The sequence below is a fragment of the Loxodonta africana genome, chromosome 18 (assembly GCF_030014295.1).
Source record: "Loxodonta africana isolate mLoxAfr1 chromosome 18, mLoxAfr1.hap2, whole genome shotgun sequence".
NCBI classification, from domain to species: Eukaryota; Metazoa; Chordata; class Mammalia; order Proboscidea; family Elephantidae; genus Loxodonta; species Loxodonta africana.
This window is the reverse complement of record NC_087359.1, coordinates 61,237,464-61,256,570: the sequence shown is the minus strand read 5'-3', so window position 1 is coordinate 61,256,570 and position 19,107 is coordinate 61,237,464. Positions and strand designations below refer to the sequence as shown.

At 40.9% G+C, this 19,107-nt stretch overlaps 1 protein-coding gene across 1 annotated transcript in view; it reads right to left on the bottom strand.

The window, feature by feature from the left end:
* Positions 1-19,107, bottom strand: part of EFCAB5 (EF-hand calcium binding domain 5) — a 113,341-nt gene that overhangs the window by 23,129 nt on the left and 71,105 nt on the right. Inside the window, exons 15-19 of the mRNA XM_064270336.1 lie at positions 15,819-15,971; positions 8,296-8,399; positions 6,063-6,316; positions 4,563-4,855; positions 3,387-3,483 (exon numbers count right to left, since the gene is read on the bottom strand). Of these exons, the coding sequence (XP_064126406.1) occupies positions 3,387-3,483; positions 4,563-4,855; positions 6,063-6,316; positions 8,296-8,399; positions 15,819-15,971 (901 nt within the window). The remainder of the gene's footprint in view (positions 1-3,386; positions 3,484-4,562; positions 4,856-6,062; positions 6,317-8,295; positions 8,400-15,818; positions 15,972-19,107) is intronic.

The window sequence follows — 19,107 nt, the reverse complement described above, 5'->3', positions numbered from 1 at the left end:
GCAGACCTTCAGATTTAGGCTTGGGGAGGAAATATGGCCACTTGGTGGGAACACAGGTTCTAAGCATCAAAGTGACTCTGGTCACACTTGCAGTGAAGAACAGCTCTTCTTTCCTCTAGGTCTGCGAACATTTCCCTGCAAGCTACATCTATTCAAACTCCCTGGGAGGGGACAAGGAACATGGAGGGAATGGAACAGAAAGACCAGGCAAGTCTGGTCGCAGAGGTCCAAAAACAGAGTGAGTAGCGTGAATCCTTGAGAAGGTAGTCAGGTCATGGGGTCTCTTGGTAGACAAGGCCAGCTATTAGGGGTACTTTATGCAGAAGTGACAGAGGATAGCAGGCTATTCAGGCACAGCTGCCTGGGAGAGGTCATTGGCATCACTGAGTCTCCCACAGGGAAGTATGTCAACAGCATTCATGTGCAAGGGCACGGCTTTGGGAAGCCAGGCCTGCTGAACAAAGGTGTCTACCAATCTTACATAGATGACTGTCTCAATCTAAAGGCAGAACATAGCTGCCTGGAGTTCTACCAGAATATAAATACCCCTTTCTACAAATGTACTAGGGTGAAGTGGGGTGAGAGTTGGCAGCAGAAGCCCTAAGAAAGTGTGGGCACATCACCAACCCTAATTCTTTCTTGCCAAAATCATTAGTTTGGTGGGCTTGGTGGGTTAAGGGCCATGCTACATAGTCTAGCTCTTCCTCCCCATCCCAGGCAGAACCTACAGATACTGTTGATGGTATTTCATACTGGGTGGGGTTGTTGAATATGGGCCTCACTTAAGGCTGCTAGAAGTCTTGGGTAAACTTTAAGCAGCAGATTGCCCTGCCAGGGGACTCCTCTACTTCTGCACAAACAGAAGAGTACCCCATAGGGTTCCATTCCCTCACTCCAAGCAAGGAGCTTAGAATTTCCTGATAAAATTGCAAGCTGAAAGAGAGAGGGTGGCCTGGTATCTCGGTGGCCTATGAAGTTTCTTGATTGCTGCAAGATTTGACTATTGGCTTCCGGCTGAGTGGGCTCTGTTAACTGCAGCTTGAATTCCTGCCACTTGAGGACACTGTTGGAAAACAGAAAGTGGTGGCCAATGTTGGAGGTCAAGGCTGCTCAGCAAGGAGAGTTCAAAGTGGGGGCAAGCAGAGAAATAGAAATTTGTGTGAGTCCTGAAACAAAGGAGGTGTAGATGACATCAGGAGGTACTTTTGCTAGGCAAATTGGAGGTGTAGCCTGATGAGACTCCACTGAGGCATTGGTACAATGCCATAGAAGATGCCTTGGGCCTTTCCAGTGGCTAGAGGTGGGCTTATTAAGGGTTGAGAGCCAATTCCTGTACATACCTGCAAGGCGGAGAGTAGAGGGGCCTGCTCCTCAGCTCCCAGTTCCCACCTGACAGAGCAGTTGGACTGGACACTGGTCATTGCCTGAGTCCTAGCCCAAGAAACAGAGCATCAGGAGGACACAAGGGACGCTGGCAGCAGGGCTTGGCTCTGGGCCAATGGAATCAGACAGTATTAATCAGACAGACTGATCACATATGGTGGGGGCTAAATCCACTCCAAAGAGAAAAGCAGCAACTAGGTGAGGCTGAGCCTGGAGGTTAGGCAGGCTGGGGCAAGGATGTAGAAAACATTTCTTCTGGGTTTTTAAGACCTCAGTGAGCAAGTATAAAACCAAAAAACCAAACCCAGTGCCGTTGAGTAGATTCCGACTCATAGCAACCCTATAGGACAAAGTAGAACTGCCCCACAGAATTTCCAAGGAGCGCCTGGCAGATTCGAACTGCCGACCGTTTGGTTAGCAGCTGTAGCACTTCACCACTACACCATTGGGGATTTCTTAATTTAAAAAACTCTCATTATTTGTTGTCGTTGTTGCTATTGTTATTGTTTCCCTTAAATAGCACCTCAGAAGAAGTTATGTCTGTAAAACCTATGAATTCAGAGGCCCCATGTGAATCAGCCCAGGGCTACTGTGGAAGCTCCATTTCAAATTAGAATCCTAATCTCTACTCGCTTCACTCATGTCCCACATTAACTCATGCTAACTTTTATCTCAATTTTGTGTTTTCTCTGATTCTCTAGCACTCCCAAACTTCTCAGAGTATGTCACGTTCCTAGGCCAGAAGACCTCTCTCTCATTCGTCCACCTTATCCTTGCCTCACTGCTCTGCCACCACCGGGTTACATGCTTCCACTGCCACGAACACCCTGAGGAGTGTGCTTGTCTTTCCCTGGGTTGCCTTTTCCTTCCTCCTGTCCAAGAAGTCTCTCTGGTTCTGGCCCCCCTAACATGGTTCTGGCCCCTTCTGACACAGATAGTGGGGACTAGAGGGAGAGGTTGAAGAAACAATTATTTTTTTTTAATTATTGTGCTTTAAGTGAAAGTTTACAAATCAAGCCAGTCTCTCATACAAAAACTCATATACAACTATGTACTCCTAGCTGCTCTCCCTTTAACAAGACAGCACACTCCTTCTCTCTACCCTGTATTCCCCATGGCCATTCAACCAATTCCTGTCCCCCTCTGCCTTCTCATCTCGCCTCCAGACAGACGCTGCCCACATAGTCTCATCTGTCTACTTGAGCCAAGAAGCTCACTCCTCATCAGTATCATTTTCTGTCTTACAGTGCAGTCCAATCCCTGTCTGAGGAGTTGGCTTTGGGAATGTTTCCAGTCTTGGGCTAACAGAAAGGTCTGGGGACCATGACCTCTGGGGTCCCTCTAGTCTCAGTCAGACCATTAAGTCTGGTCTAAGGGAACAATTTTTATGTAATAATTTTCCCAATTAATGATTATTTTTTCATAAGTAACAAAGAAGAAACAAACTTAAAATTCCTTACTGAACCACTCACACACACAGCCTGAAGCCTCTGGTGGGAGAATATACACCAGTGGAGAAACGTGTGCTTGCATATGTATATTTACATTTATATGTAATACTCTCTGTGGCCAAGAGCTTATGGCCTTCTCCAGCTTGGGAACCTCACTGCTCAATCACCTCTACCAAAAAGCCTACACTACTAGTCTATGTAGACTCAGAATGTTTTATTTTCTTTAGTTATTTATTGAAACTAAAGATAATAATAGCCCTTTTGCTTAACGTACTTGCTCCCTATCCTCACTGCAACCCCTACGCATCTTTTTATGAGTAATACAAATTGAGTCAATAAGTGGGAGAAAGATGTGCTTTTGAATTCTCATATGTGTACCGTAGATATTGACTTTGGGAAATGCAGTATATTTAGGCAGGCTTATAATCAGAAAAAAAAATTTTCTAACTAAATTTATGAGCCACTTGCTTTATTTCAATAAACACCTCTGAACTGCAACTGACTTCTATTGTTATTGGTATAGATCTAGACCCTAATTAAGCGGAAATTTACCTCTGATATAGCCATCAATGAGCTGTAAATTAACTTGCACGTTGCTAGAAGTTGGATCAAAGGTACAAATATTCTCAACTAAGTATCTGTTAACGTACTGTGAACAAAGAATGAAAGAAAGGTTACGGGGCCACCAGCAAGTAGAAATACAGTGCCCAGTCAACCAGCTTACATAGTTCTATTCGTAGAAAATTTAAAGCAGGCAAAAGCAATCTTTATTGGTAGAAGTCAGGATGGTGGTCATCTTTGGTGTGTGTGTATGCGGGGGGCATGGGAGAGGGCACAAAGGAGGCTTTAGGGATGCTGCTAATGTCCTATTTCTTGATCTAGGTCCTGGTTACACGGATCTATTCATTGTGTGAAAATTCTTTGCTTTCTACCCTTCGGATTTGTGCAATTATAACTTGTACGTTTAAAGCTGTGTAGGTTATTCTTCCATTAAAAGAGTACTTACATTGTGCTCCTAGGTATTTATCCCAATGAGTTAAAAACTTATCTCCACACAAAAACCTGTACACAAATGTTTATTCATAATTCCAAAAGTTGGAAGCTACAAAGATGTCCCTCAGTAGGTGAGTGGACAAACTGTGCTACATCCATACAATGGAGTATTATTGAGTGACAGAGTGAAATGAAATATCAAACTACAAAAAAACTTGGAGGAACTGTAAATGCATATTGCTAAGTGAAAGAAGCCAGGCTGGAAAAGCTACTATATAAATGCTACATGATTCCAACTATATGACATTCTGGAAAAGGCAAAGCTATACAGACAGTAAAAAGATCAATGGTTGCCAGGGGTTGGGAGGAAGGGATGAAGGATGAGTAGTTGGAGCACAGGGCATTTTAAGGGCAATGAAGCCATTCTGCATGATATGGTAATGGTGGGTCAATTACATTACGCGTTTATTAAACCAAAGAGTGAACCCTAATGTAAACTATAAATTTTAGTTAGTAATAATGTATCAATAGACATTAATTGGTTCATCAATTGTAACAAATGTACCACACTCATGCAAGATGTTAATAACAGGAGAAACTGTACAGAGGGCAGAGAGGGTATATGGGAACTCTGTACTTTCTGCCCAAGTTTTCTGTAAACTTAAAACTGCTCTGAAAAAATTAAGTGCACAAAATCTTAAAAAAAAAAAAAAAGTACCTAAACAAAACACTTACCAGTTTACACTTATCCCAATCTTCAAAGTCACTTGAGAATTCCAACTCTGGATGAAAGAACAAGATAACCCCCATCAGGATGTCACGCACTAGGTTTGTGTTGGCTTCAGCGTCCTGGGGCTGGCCAGATGAGCCTTGAAAAGATTTCTGCTCTGTTAGAAGTTTATGATCATAAATGAGCAGCGACACAAAGTCTATGGAGTTAAGCAGTCGGATGCTTTCCTGCAGCTCCTGCAGCATGATCCGGAAAAAGATGATTCCTGCCCGCTGGACTTCCCCTACGTTTTCAATCGCTGGAATAACAGAATGACCCCTCACATTGTTGTTCAGTCAAATACATCACTTTTCCTTAGCGTTCTGAGCATACTAAACACTTTCCCTCCTCCTCCTCCCCCCAGTATAAGAAGACCAAAGCCTATGGTTTTAAACAATCTTAGTTTCTTTTGCTCTGACATCAAAAGACAATGGAATTACACCTGTTGAAGCTCACAGAAAGGAGCTTTGAGGAAAGAAGAAAACTTGGGTTTTGGAGTTAGACTTCAGTTTGAATACCCACTCTCCCTCTTATGAGTTCTGTCATCTCTCTCAACTGCTTTTTCCTCTTCTGTGAGAATGGGACTGATCCCCGGTGAGTCATAAGAATTAAATCAGATGATACATGTAAAAGTGCTTTACTTCAGGCCTGACACATAGTGGATGCTCAAGAGACATGAGTTTTCTTCTTTCTTTTTTTTTCGTGTCCTGAGCATGGCTGGAAAACTTTCAGCTTAATTCCACGTAATGTTACATTTGTAATTCTACTCACTACATTCTAGGTAGTCAGAGGTTTCCATGCCTTCTTCTCCCCTCCCCAGTCCTGGAGCTGGTTTTGTGCTAAGAGTAGCTTAGTGGATGTGGAATTGTAAGAACTGAGTTCTGGTCTTGCTATTGGACCTCAGGCAATCCACTTTACTTTTATACGTTTTAGTTCTTTATCTGTAAAATTAGATGCTTTGACTAGTTAATGCTGTGTAACATAGTGGATAGAGCATGATCTTTGGAGTCACCCAAGCCTGGATCCAAATTCAGTCTTCACCACTTAGTAACTGTATAATTTAGAACAAGTTGTTTGATTTCTCTGAGTTTCATTTTTCTGGCCTGTAAAGTGGGGTATCACCATTCATCTCATAGGGCTGTAGCGGGGATTAAGGGAAATAACATATTTAAAGTGCTTGACACCAAATGGGGCATTTAATAAATTTTAGTTCTCTATTGCCTTTAAGAGTCCTTCTAGCTCTCAAACTGTATGATTCTAACCAATAGAATGTGACTCTTTACCCTTTGTTCTACTTTCCAGACCATGCTCATCAGCCAAGACTGTGTGAGGAAATTCTTTTCATGTGGAAAGATCTGTATATTGCAAAAATTCATTTTAGAAAATGTATCTTTCATTGCATTGTCTGAGATTTCCCCCAAACCTATTAAACCCATAAATCCAGATTGTCACCACATTCACAATACCTAAGACATATTTCTTCTTTATCTCTCCAGAGAATTCGCCCAGTATTTCATAGCAGGCAGCTTGAACCACCTTCATCATTTTCTGTAGATCTTTATATTCTCGATACAACAACATCCTACTCCGGCCAATGTTAAAATCTATGACTCCCAGAGCTTCTCCTGTTCTCTCACGAAGTGGAATTACTATGTGGGTTTCTCCACAAGCAGAGGCCAAAACAACTTCTGAACTGTCTGTACACTTAAAGAGGAAATCTCTGAAACCAAAACCAAATAAGCGTAAGAATATGAAACATCAGCCTTTGTACACATTCTACCCAAACACACCTTGTACCTACTACACTGCAACCGTCCCAGCCCTTTGTGCTGTTTCGTCTGCCTGGAATGCGCCCCCCCTTGATTTCACGTGCCCCTCTACCTCAGCTCACTCAGGACTCTGCTCAAATGTCATCTCCCTAGAGAAGCCTTCCGTCCTTGACCTCCCAATCTAAAGTACTATCACCTGTGTCATGCTGTACCCTGATATCATGCTTTATTGTCTTTACTGTACTTATACTTATTCAAAGGTGTTCATTTTTATTTACTTGTTGTCCAATAAATATTGGTTGAATGCCTGAGGAACAATGGGTGTGTTAAGTCGGGTTCCCCAGACACAGAGCCTGAAGACACGGATTCTTGCCGCAAGTGATTTATTGGGGGTGTGCTCTCAGGAGAAACCTGCAAGGAATTGAGGGGTACAGGATAGGGAAGGGGGCGAAGCTAAGCAAGAATTAACTTTCAAGGGAAGTCTAGCCTCAGCCTGACCCCAAGGGGAAATCTGAAAGGTAAATTATACCACAGAGTCTGCCCCATCTTGAGGCAAAGGAGAGGGGCTTTTGTATCCTAGCACTGGTCAGTCATTGGCTCTAAGTTGTTCTGTATGTTTGTGTGTGTATGTTTCTGTGCAGGCGGGGGCTGTGTTTACATAACTCCTGGGCACCTCCTGATGAGGGGCTCCAGTGCTGAGCCATTAGCAGCAGTACCTGCAGCAGCTGGCAAAGGGAATACTGGGGATCTGGGCAGGGCACCAACAACATCCGCCTCAGTGAGGGACCTGAGATTTTCATAGAGACATAGTGGCTACTTCTTTTCTAGTGAGGCCTACATATCTTCTTAATTCTTTTCTCAATTACATTGATACTGTGATGTCATTCCTTTGTGGTACTTATAAAATGCTGCTTGGCATAGCCTCGAAAAGCACATGTATAGTTAGTTCATAAGATCAATTTATAATGACAGGTAAGGTTGTACTTCTTCTGCTATTCCTACCCCTTGCTGCTCCTGGGCCATCACTTTGTGTCTGGCAATGACACATTGTACCAAACTTTCCAGGCATAATGAAAAAGCCCATTGATCAACAGAGCTCCTCCAAAGGCATCTGCTCTAGGTTACACACAGGAATTCAAGCTTATGAATCTGGGTGTCATTGCAGGGACCAGCACAAAGAAAAACTATGTGGAAAAGAGCTTCAAACGGAGTGAACATTTTGGAGTGAGGCCAAGTTAAAATTTAATTAACTTATGGAATTAAATGTCAAATTAGCCTTCTAGTCTGAGATAGGGTTACTGCCTATTCAGCTACACTGATCCCCCAAAGAAGCAGTCAGTCCCTTTTGTAACAGGTACGTTCTCAGTTAAGATCTGTTTTGCATCTGCCTAGTTTTTTTTTTTTTTTTTTAGTTTAGACGGCACTGGGTAGTTTAGTAGTGTCCCGAGAGTTCCACAGGTGAGAGTCATTCTAAGGAATCTAGAGCTGGTTCCCTGTTAATGACAACATTCTCTGCCTCCTCTCCACTCTTTCCCCCACCCATCTTTTTAAGAATATAAAACACAGGTTCATAGGCTAGCTAACATTAACTGATGAGCTCTAGTAAGTGATATGGATATACTACTCATAATCATGTTGGGTTTTTATTGAATTCCATGTTTATAAAAAAATCATAGAAGATAAAACGCTACCATGCTTAAAAACACACACAATTTTAATGTAAATACTGATGAAATCTGTTTTAAATATCATTTTGGGGAAGAGGAGTTAGTATGTCCCACATAGATGACATTCTACAGGAATTTTTCCTTAAAATCCAATCAGAATGACTCAGTGTGCAGGAATAGAAGGCAGAAGCTGTCTTTCAGATCTGCTGTCACACCAGGGGGATGTGTTTTGGCAGTCAAGCAAAAACAGAGAAGTCCCATACCTGAAGATACACTTCTTTCTAAAGATGGTAGGGGGATTGGTGTGGATTTCTGTTAGACCCAGATACCCTGTAACCATCATGTTGCGTAAAACATAGTCTGAATCCTTGAAAAGAGAAAAAGATTTCATTACAAAGAGAATTAATTAGACCTGGTATTTCCATCAAAGCTTTTGGGGACAGGTAAGACAACAATACCTGGCAAACTGTAAAGATTACGCCACTTTGCCAAAGAGGCTTCTACCTTCTTTTCTGGTGTCTGTCTTCCATGGCTTACCACCCGATGTTACACGTGCTAGGCAGAATTTTTTTAAATCTCACTCTGTTTCTAGGTTTAAATCTTACACCCAAAACCAAATGATTTACATTCTGTCTTTTCCCTCAAAAATGGTAGAAAACTTTTTTTTTTAAGTTTAGATGACCTCTAGCTTTAAGTACAGTGACATTTTACTTACTAAGTACCATTAAGGGATGAGGTATTCCACAAAAAGAATTTTCCAAAAAACAAGATTATCTTTAATGCACAAGTTTATTGTTATAACTGTCATAAAGTTATATGTTTACATTATTTTCTGACATTAAAAACGCATTTGTAGAAAATTTGGAAAATACAGAAAACCCAAAGAAAATAAGTATAACAAAAAACGTTCTCCAGCGAGACCTTTGTTCTCACCGCTTCAGCAAAACTGTTCTGGTCAAGGTTACCAGTGATTTTCTCATTTTAAGTTTCATTGGTCAATCCTCAGTCCTGTCTTGAACCCTACCTCTTGGCAGCATTTGACGCAGTGAACCACTCCCTTCTTGATAAAACTTTCTTCACTTGGCTTTTGGGACACTGTTCTTTCCTGGGTCTCCTACCTCACTAAACATTCCTTCTCATTCCCCTTACTACTTCTTTATCTCCCTCACCTCTAAGTGTTTTTCAAACTGTAGGTTGTAACCTGCATGTGGGTTGTGAAAATATTTTAATGAGTCTTGATCAACATTTTTTTTTTTTTTGTGGTAGAGATTATTTATAGGAAAATTAATAATATATTCTGTAAAATACACTAAACTGTAGGGAGGACAAATTCATTTGGGAGAAGTTTTTATGCCCCCTCCCTTCTTTTAAATAATTCTTTGATTAAAAAGGAAACCATGAAAATCAGACCCCCAGGGGCTGCATGCTGAATGGGTAGCTTGGAAGATGAACTGTTTTGTAATATGTAACTTTCTCTTGTCTCCACACTCCATGATCTCAAGTGCTGTAACAAGCTCTTTAAAAAAAACAAAAACCAAATCCAGTGCCGTGGAGTTGATTCCGACCCATAGTGACCCTCTAGGACAGAGTAGAACTGCTCCATAGAGTTTCCAAGGAGCACCTGGCGGATTTGAACTGCCGACCCTTTGGTTAGCAGCCATAGCACTTAACCACTAAGCCACCAGGGTTTCCAACAAGCTCTTTAGATTTAAAAAAAAAAAAAAGGTTTTCAACAGGATACTTGGCAAGCTGTAAAGATTATGCTACATTGGCAAATTGGCTTCTGCTTCTTTCGTACTTGGTGTTAAACATACTAGACTGATTTGATTTTTTTAAAATCTCACTCTGTGTTTCTAGGTTTAGATTTTACAGACAAAATCAAATGATTCCTCTCTTGTTTTTCCCTCTCAAAATTGTTCAGATTGAACACTTTTGCTTCAGATCAGAAGCATAATATACAAAGTATGGCACCCATAATAATATGCCTGAAATAAGCTTATCTTTCAGCTGTGCCAAGAAACTATAAATTCAGCAAGCCCTGGTGCAATTACTTAGTAGTGAGATAACCACTCCTAGTTAAAATTTCCTAGGAAACCATTTGGAGAAAAAAAACTGCAATTCTATATCCCCTATTTTCTTTCTTTTGCTATGGGCTTATTTTTTCCTTTTTCCAATTCTATTCCTTTTCACTTTTCTCAATACACATGGTTTATCTTTAGTATTTATCCTCCTCTTGCTTTTTTCTCTTTGGATGAATATTTTTTTTTAAAGAATGAAACAGAATAGAAAATATCAGAAAACAACACATATAGTAAAAGTAGATATTGTTTTGTGATTTTCTGTTTCAAATGTCTGTGTATGTGTGTTTCTGCACATGTAGGCCATGGACAATACAGTTTGAAGCCACACTGATCCCCATCATTTGGAGTGTCCCAGGGCTAAGTCCTCAGATTTATTTTTCTATTCTCATGCATTTCCTAGGTGGTCCCATCTAGTCTCACAGTTTTTAAATACCATTTATTCGATAGCCTGGATTTCTCCCTGAATACCAGCCTCATATATTCAACTGCCTATTTAATATCTCCACTTAGATGTCTAACAGACATTTCAAATTATAATTAAAAAAAATCTTTGTCAATTTAATAGCTAAAAAAATATTTTATATTTAACTGTGTATTTCATTATGAGAACAACTGAATATTTTTTCCATATTTATTGACCATTTGCATAAGGCTTTGTTTTTGTTTTTAATAGGTTGTTGATCTTCTTTGCCTATTTTTATTTTGGAATGCTGCCTTTCTATTTCATTAATATATGTATACTGGTGTTAACCCTTTTTTTTGGTAGATGTGTGGCAATTTTTCCTCCAGTTTGTCATAAGTCACTTAATTTTATTTCTAGCTTTTGATGCAAGACAATTTTACATTTTTATATAGTCAAAATATCAACCTTTCCTTAATTGTTTCAACCTTTGGTATAGGTTTAGCAATCTCCCCTGAGGTAACAGCAGCCAAGAAATAAAACGATGTACTGCATTGGGCAAATCTGCTGCAAAGGCCTCTTCAACGTTTTAAAAACCAAAGATATCACCTTGATGACTAAGGTGCATCTGACTCAAGCAATGGTCTTTGCAAATGCATCATATTCATGGGAAAGCTGGAAATGAAAAAGGAAGACAGAGAAGAATTGATGCATTTGAACTGTGGTGTTGGCAAAGGGTATTGAATATACCATGGACTACCAAGAGAAGGAAAAAACCAATCTTAAAAGAAATACAACCAGAATGTTCTGTAGAAGTGAGGATGACAAGACTTTGACTGGCTTACTTTGGTCGCATTATTAGTAAAGACCAGTTTCTAGAAAAGGACATCATGCTTGGTAAAATTGAGGGCCAACAAAAACAAGGGAAATCTTCAGTGAGATGGATTCACACAGTAGCTGCAACCATGGACTCAAACATACCAATGATCATGAAGATGGTGCAGGACCAGGCAACACTTCCTTCTATTACACAGAAGGTCTCCATGAGTTGGAGTTGACTCAACGACAACTAACAAAAACAATTATATATGGTGTGATAACAATTCACTATTGTATTTTTCCTCTTCCTGACAGTCTTTCCCATCCTCTTTCTTCTCATTCAAGCAAAAAGTCTGTACCCTTTCATTTCCTTAGAAGAGGAATATGATGAGGTAGAAAGCAGAAATAGCCAGCTAATCTCTGGCTTTTGTTTTTTCAAAGGCCTACATCAATCTGGCTTAACACAGCAAACCAGGTATACATGCTAGCCGTTTATCCTTCTTAAAACCTCAGGGAAATAAAAGATTGAGGTTGGTTTCCTTGTTGGCTGTTAGCTGGGGGCCACACTAACCCCCTGCAGGTCTCTCTCAGGTCTTTGCATATAGCCCCCTACATCTCAGAACCAGCAATGTGGTGTCAAATCTTTCTCACACTGCTATCTCTCTGACTCTTCTTCTGTCAGCCCATCTCTCAGGGACCACAGCCAGGAAAGGTTCTCTGCCTTTAAGGATTCGAATGATTAGATTGGGCACACCTAGATAACCCAGGATAATCTACCCATCTCAAGGTCCTTAACCTTAATCACATTTGCAAAGTCCCTTTTGCCATGTAAGGTAACATATTCATAGGTTCTGGGAATCAGGGCATGGGCATGTTTGGGGGCCATTATTCTGTCTACCACAATGACCTATTTAACAAGTTTGGTACTCCAATGAACTAGTTAGACAAAAGTACTTTTAGGTAACAAACTAAAATAGCCTGAGTTTCATACCTAAGAGAATTTGAATCTCCTATTTTCCCTCATCTATGGTTATTGCCAATAGGTCAAGAATTCCTTTTCCTCCATGACTCTGCATCTTATAGGGACATGGGGATGTGGTGAGGTGGGGTATGTCAGAATGTAGTTTATAATTGGTATCAGCCAGGGTGCCAGAAGGAAACAGATGGCACACTGGAACTGGGTAATTTGAGTAGAGTTTAATAAAGGGAAGTTCATGAAGGTATGGGCAGTGTTTAGAATCCCAGAGCTAGTAACAAGGGGAGCCTGTTACCACACTTAGTTTGAAAATGCAAGGGGAGGAAGCAATTTCCAGAACCTGGAGAGGATAGCTGTATGGAGAGGGCCACCGGACAAGAGCTGTGGTTTTTAGTAGAGGAACAGAGCCAACCCATAGCGACCTGGCAGGGAGGAAGCCAGAAGCATAAATACCGCAGCCTCACTCACCTTCTGCCCTCCAATTGCCTGTTGGTGCCTGTCATTGAACAAACCCAAGCACAATCTGAGGGCCCAGGGGCCCATCGATACTACCAGTTTCTGAGGCACAGAGCAAGGCAAGAGAAGAATGGAGAGCAGATCTGGAGGGACTCAAGAAGGAGAAAGAAGAGGAGAAGGCTGAGGCATGGAAAGTGACTCTAGTCAACCCTCAGTCATTTCTAATACCAAAGCCTCACTGTAGTGTCTTTCACCTAGGATAAACCCCTGCCCCTTGGACAGATGGTTCAGGCATGACTCCACCCAAACCCCAGTTGCTGGGTGGCCCTTCTCCTGCCCCTCTCCTCTTCCTGGAGATGGTCTTCTTTACCTCCATTCAATGTCCCAAGGTGAGATGGACATTGACCCCTGTGGCCTTGTCCTCAGAGTCATATTTCTAAAACTAATCTCTGCAAAAGCAGCTCCTCTTGCAGACTGCTATGGATGATTTTGACCTCAACAGTGATGTCATCTCCCTTAGGGCCCTGACAAGATGTTTCTTAAGCTTGGTGGGGATATTAGCCCCCAAGCTGAATCCTTCCTGGACCACATGTGCTTCAGCCCAACTCCTATGTGGGTGATTGGACCAGGTGGTCCAAACCCCATCCCCATACTGCCAACATCCAATGATTCTCCCACGTCCTGACAGCACATGGAGGCTACTGGAAGTAGTGCCCACTATTGAGTGTTCTTCATCTCTACTGCCTGGCCACCCCACCAGAGAGCTCTGCAATTCCACTGTCATTGGCTAAGGGCTCATCAGGCTGTGGGAGGGAACCAGGGACCTGGTGGGTTGGAAGGAAAGGAAGAAGTGGGAAGGGCAGGAGATAAGCATGGGGTGGGGGATAAGCCAAAAGATTAGGAGACAACCAAAGCAGTGCCACCACCCAATGGGGCACTATGACTCTTCCAGTCATTTAGTGTTCTTGGAAGGAAGACACCTTTCATCCATTCTCAACATATGGGAAACCATAATATTAAAGTTAAATGTAAAGAACCAAAGCAAACATTCAGCAAAAATTTATCACATTATAGTAAGGAGCCTTTTTATGATTGGTGTGATGTAATTGTGTCCTCCCAGAATGACAGCTCTTCATCCACCCATATGATTCTGCGGGGGCTAACAGTTACTGTATGCTGCACCATGGTCAAAGGGGTATAACTCAGATGGGTCAGAAAGAAGTTTTCTTTGATGTTCCAAATTGGAACAGGAAGGAAAGATTCTTTTCCTTTCTGGTTACTAAGTTTTATGGATTATCTGGTGTCCTTTAAAAAGATATGTTTAAGCCCTTAATGCCTGGTACCTGTGAATGTGACCTTATTTGGAAATAGTGTCTTTACAGATGTAATTAAGTATGTTAACACAGGGCCATGCTGGAAGGTGGCCCTAGTCCAAGATAACTGGTGTCCCTACAAGCAGAGACACAGAGACAGAGAGACACAAAGAGGGAGGATGCCATGTGACCACAAAGGCAGAGAGATTGAAGTGATGAAGCTACAAGCCAAAGAATGCCTGGGCTACCAGAAGCTGGGAGAGACAAGTAAGGATCTTCCCCTAGAGCCTCCAGGGAGAGGATGGCCCTGCCAACAACCTGAATTAGAACTACTAGACTCCAGATATGAGACAATAAATTTCTGTTGTTTTAAGCCACCTGGTTTGTGGTATTTTGTTAGGACAGCCCTAGGAAACTAATATACTAAGCATCTGGCTTCCCCTGTGGAGATAGCCTATCATTACCTGGAGAAGACAAAGCTAATGTGCAGGAATAAACAAAGATGGGAACTGGGGAGTGATAGATCATGAGAGAGCCCTGATGGCACTGGATCTGGTCACTCTGGAAGCCAGCTTAACTCCTGCTCTTTTTTCATTTTGGTCACATGAGTCAATCAGTTCCCCCTTTTGCCTAAGAAAGTTTGACATGGATTCTTTTGTGTGTGTGTGTGTGTGTGTGTGTGTGTGTGTGCTTTAAGTGAAAGTTTACAGATTAAATTAGTTTCTCATACAAAAATTTATACACACATTGTTATGTGACCCTAGTTGCTCTCCCTATGTAATGTGACAGTACGCTCCTCCTTTCCACCCTGTATTTTCTGAGTCCATTCAGCCAGCTGCTGTCCCTTTCTGCCCTCCCATCTCGCCTCCGGACAGGAGCTGCCCATTTAGTTTCATGTATCTACTTGAGCTAAGAAGCACACTCTTCACGAGTATCATTTTATGTCTTATAGTCCAGTCTAACCTTTGTCTGAAGAGTTGGCTTCAGGAATGGTTTTAGTTTTGGGTTAACAGAATCTGCGGCCACGTCTTCTGGGGTCCCTCCAGTCTCAGTCAGACCATTAAGTCTGGTCTTTTTACTAGAATTTGAGTTCCACACCCCACTTTTCTCCTGCTCCGTCAGGTATTCTCTGTTGTGTTACTTCTCAGGGCAGTCACTAGTGGTAGCCAAGCACCTTTTACTTCTTCTGGTCTCAGACTGATGGAGTCTCTGGTTTATGTGGCCCTTTCTGTCTCCTGGGCTCATAATTTCCTTGTGTCTTTGGTGTTTTTCATTCTCCTTTGCTCCAGGTAGGTTGGGACCAATGATACATCTTAGATAGCCGGTTGCTAGCTTTTAAGACCCCAGACACCACTCACCAAAATGAAATACAGAACACTTTCTTAAAAAACTTTGTTATGCCTATTGACCTAGATATCCCCTGAAACCACAGTCCTCAGATCCCCACCTCTGATACTCTGTTCCTTGAAGTGTTTGGTTATATTCAGAAAACTTCTTAGCTTTTGGTTTAGTCCAGTTGTGTTGACTTCCCCTGTATTGTGTGTTGTCCTTCCTTCACCTAAGATAATTCTTGTGGCATAGATTGTATCATTTACAACCAAGGGTCTTGAGTTGAGGTTGTGGGAAATATGTCCTCAGTTAGCTCAATAGCTAACTGAATATGGTTTTAAAATACTAGCAAGATAGTAACATCTAGAAATTGTTACCCTAGAGAGGTCTAACACTGTCTAGCCTTGTCTACCTGTTGTGGGCTAAGCTCGACAAAGTACGTAGTGATGGTGTTGATGCTGGGTGTGATGCCACACAGCCAGCCGATGCCAGTGATGATAACATGCAGGATGTGCTCCCGGCTGTGGACATAGTGATAGGCAGTGCTAAAGACATTGGCAACACCCTGCAGAGACAGATAATAAAAAAAAATTTTTTTAAATAACAAAGTAACTAGTAATGCATCAATTGGATTATCTTTTGGTTGCTGTAAAAATATAGTAACACAATGTATGCCAATTCAACAATTTTTGTATGTACAATTCAGTGAGAACAATCATCAATCATGTTGTGCAACCATCACTAATATCCCTTGCCAAATTTTCCATCACCATAAACAGAAACTCACTGCTTCCTAAACAATAATTTTCCCTTTTCCCCCTTCCTCCCATTCCTGATAATCACTATTAAACTCTGATCGCTATACGTTTGTCTATTCCAGGTATTTCATATTAGTGAGATCAAACACTATTTGTCCTTTTGTGACTGACTTATTTCACTCAACATAAAGTTTTCAAGGTTCATCCACATTGTGGCAGGTATCAGGACTTAATTTCTCTTTATGACAGAGTACTATTCTGTGGTTTTGTATATGCCATGTTTTGTTTATCCACTCATCTGTTGATGGACATTTCATTTGTTTCCACCTTTTGGCTATTGTGAATAGTGCTGCAGTGAACATCGGTGTACATGTGTCTGTTTGCGTTGCTGCTTTTTGGGTATATGCCTAAGAGTAGAGTTGCTGGATCGTATGGTGGCTTTATGTTTAATGTTTTGGGGTACTGCCAAACTGTTTTCCACAGCAGCTGTACCATTTTGCATTCCCAGCAGCAGTGGATGAGGGCTATATTTCTCCACATCCTCAGCAACATTTGTTATTTTCTGTTCTTTTAAAAGATCTTAGCCATCCTAAAAAATGCATTGCCATTGAGTCAATTCCGACCCACAGCAGCCCTATAGGACAAAGCAGAACTGCCCTATAGAGTTTCCAAGGCTATATTATTTACCAGAGCAGACTGCCACATCTTGGTATCTCATTGTGGTTTCAATTTGCATTCCTTAATGGTTAATAACAATGTGAACTTTTTCATGTGTTTGTTGGCCATTTGTATAGTCTCTTTGGTGAAATATTTATTCAGCAACTTTATCCATTGTTTGATTGGGTTGTTTGTTCTTTTGTTGTTAAGTTGTAAGAGTTCTTTATATATTCTGGATATCAGACCATTATCCGATATGTGGATCCCAAAATTTTTCTCCTAGTCTGTAGGATGACACTTCACTTTGTTGATAAAGCCCTTCGATGTAGAGAAGTTTCAAATTTTGAATGAGATGCTATTTATCTATTTTATCTTTTGTTGTTTATGCTTTCAGTGTTATACCTAAAAATCCATTGTTAACTGGTGATAATCTATGTCCTACTAATTATTCATCAGTTCTCAAAAGGTAGTGTTCTAGATTCTACTATGAAAGAAGGATCACCAGGAAATCAAAAGTGTAAGGAAAGCTCTACTGTAAGATCCACACAGTTTATTATGCTTCCTGATGATCATCCAGTAAAATTTGTGAGGTTTCCTACCAGAGAATAGTGTCAGAAGATAAGCTTTGAAATGGAAAAAGAGAAAGGTTGAAAAGCCAAGAATTAATGCCAGCCTTGGGCACATAGGTAGGAGCTGCCCTTATCTAATGCCAATATTAATGTGTACATCTTTACATGGCTGCTTTCATCAGAGCAGCTATACAGAATGTGTTTGGCTCCAAGGCCTGCAAATTGCTAGATTACATAGCCTCCTAGAGACATAAAGAGACCCTGTTCCATAAGAAGTCCTTAGAACCCCTGTGATCTTATTGTCAAGAAACACAAGAAACCACAAATTCTTTAAAATCATCAGCATTTTATATCAGGACTCAAAACTCATTGCCAAACAAAAGACAAGAATCACATGATTTTATCTATTGATGCAGAAAAGGCATTCAACAAAGTTCAACACTCATTCATGATAAAAACTCTCAGCAAAATAGGAATAGAAGGAAAATTTCTCAACATAATAAAAGGCATTTATACAAAGCCAATAACCAACATCACCCTAAATGGGGAGAGCCTGAAAACATTCCCATTGAGATCGGGAACCAGACAAGGATGCCCTTTATCACCACTCTTATTCAACATTGTGCTGGAAGTCCTAGCCAGAGCAATCAGGCTAGATAAAGAAATTAAGGGCATCCAGATTGGCAAGGAAGAAGCAAAAGTACCTCTGTTTGCAGATGACATGATCTTATACACAGAAAACCCTAAGGAATCCTCCAGAAAACTACTGAAACTAATAGGAGTTCAGCAGAATATCGGGATACAAGATAAACATAAAAAAATCAGTTGGATTCCTCTACACCAACAAAAGAACATCAAAGAGGAAATCACCAAATCAATGCCATTTACAGTAGCCCCCAAGAAGATAAAATACTTAGGAATAAATCTTACCAGAGATGTAAAAGACTTATACAAAGAAAACTACAGTACACTTCTGCAAGAAACCAAAAGAGACTTACATAAGTGGAAGAACATACCTTGCTCATGGATAGGAAGACTTAACATTATAAAAATGTCTATTCTACCAAAAGCGATCTATACATTTAATGCAACTCCAATCCAAATCCCAAGGACATTCTTTAATGAGGTGGAGAAACAAATCGCCAATTTCATATGGAAGGGAAAGAGACCCCGGATAAATAAGGCACTACTGAAAAAGAAGAACAAAGTGGGAGGTCTTACTTTACCTGATTTTAGAACCTATTATACCGCCACAGTAGTCAGAACAGCCTGGTACTGGTACAACAACAGATACATGGACCAGTGGAACAGAATTGAGAATCCAGACATAAATCCATCCACATATGAGCAGCTGATATTTAACAAAGGCCCCAAATCAGTTAAAAGGGGGAAAAGACAGTCTTTTTAACAAATGGTGGTGGCATAACTGGATATCCATCTGCAAAAAAATGAAACAAGACCCATACCTCACTCCATGCACAAAAATGAACTCAAAATGGATCAAAGACCTAAATATAAAATCTAAAATGATAAAGATCATGGAAGAAAAAACAGGGACAACGTGAGGAGCCCTAATGCATGGCATAAACAGTATAGAAAACATTGTAAAGAATGTAGAAGAAAAACTAGATAACTGGGAGCTCCTAAAAATCAAACACCTATACTCATTCAAAGGCTTCACCAAAAGAGTAAAAAGGCTACCTACAGACTGGGAAAA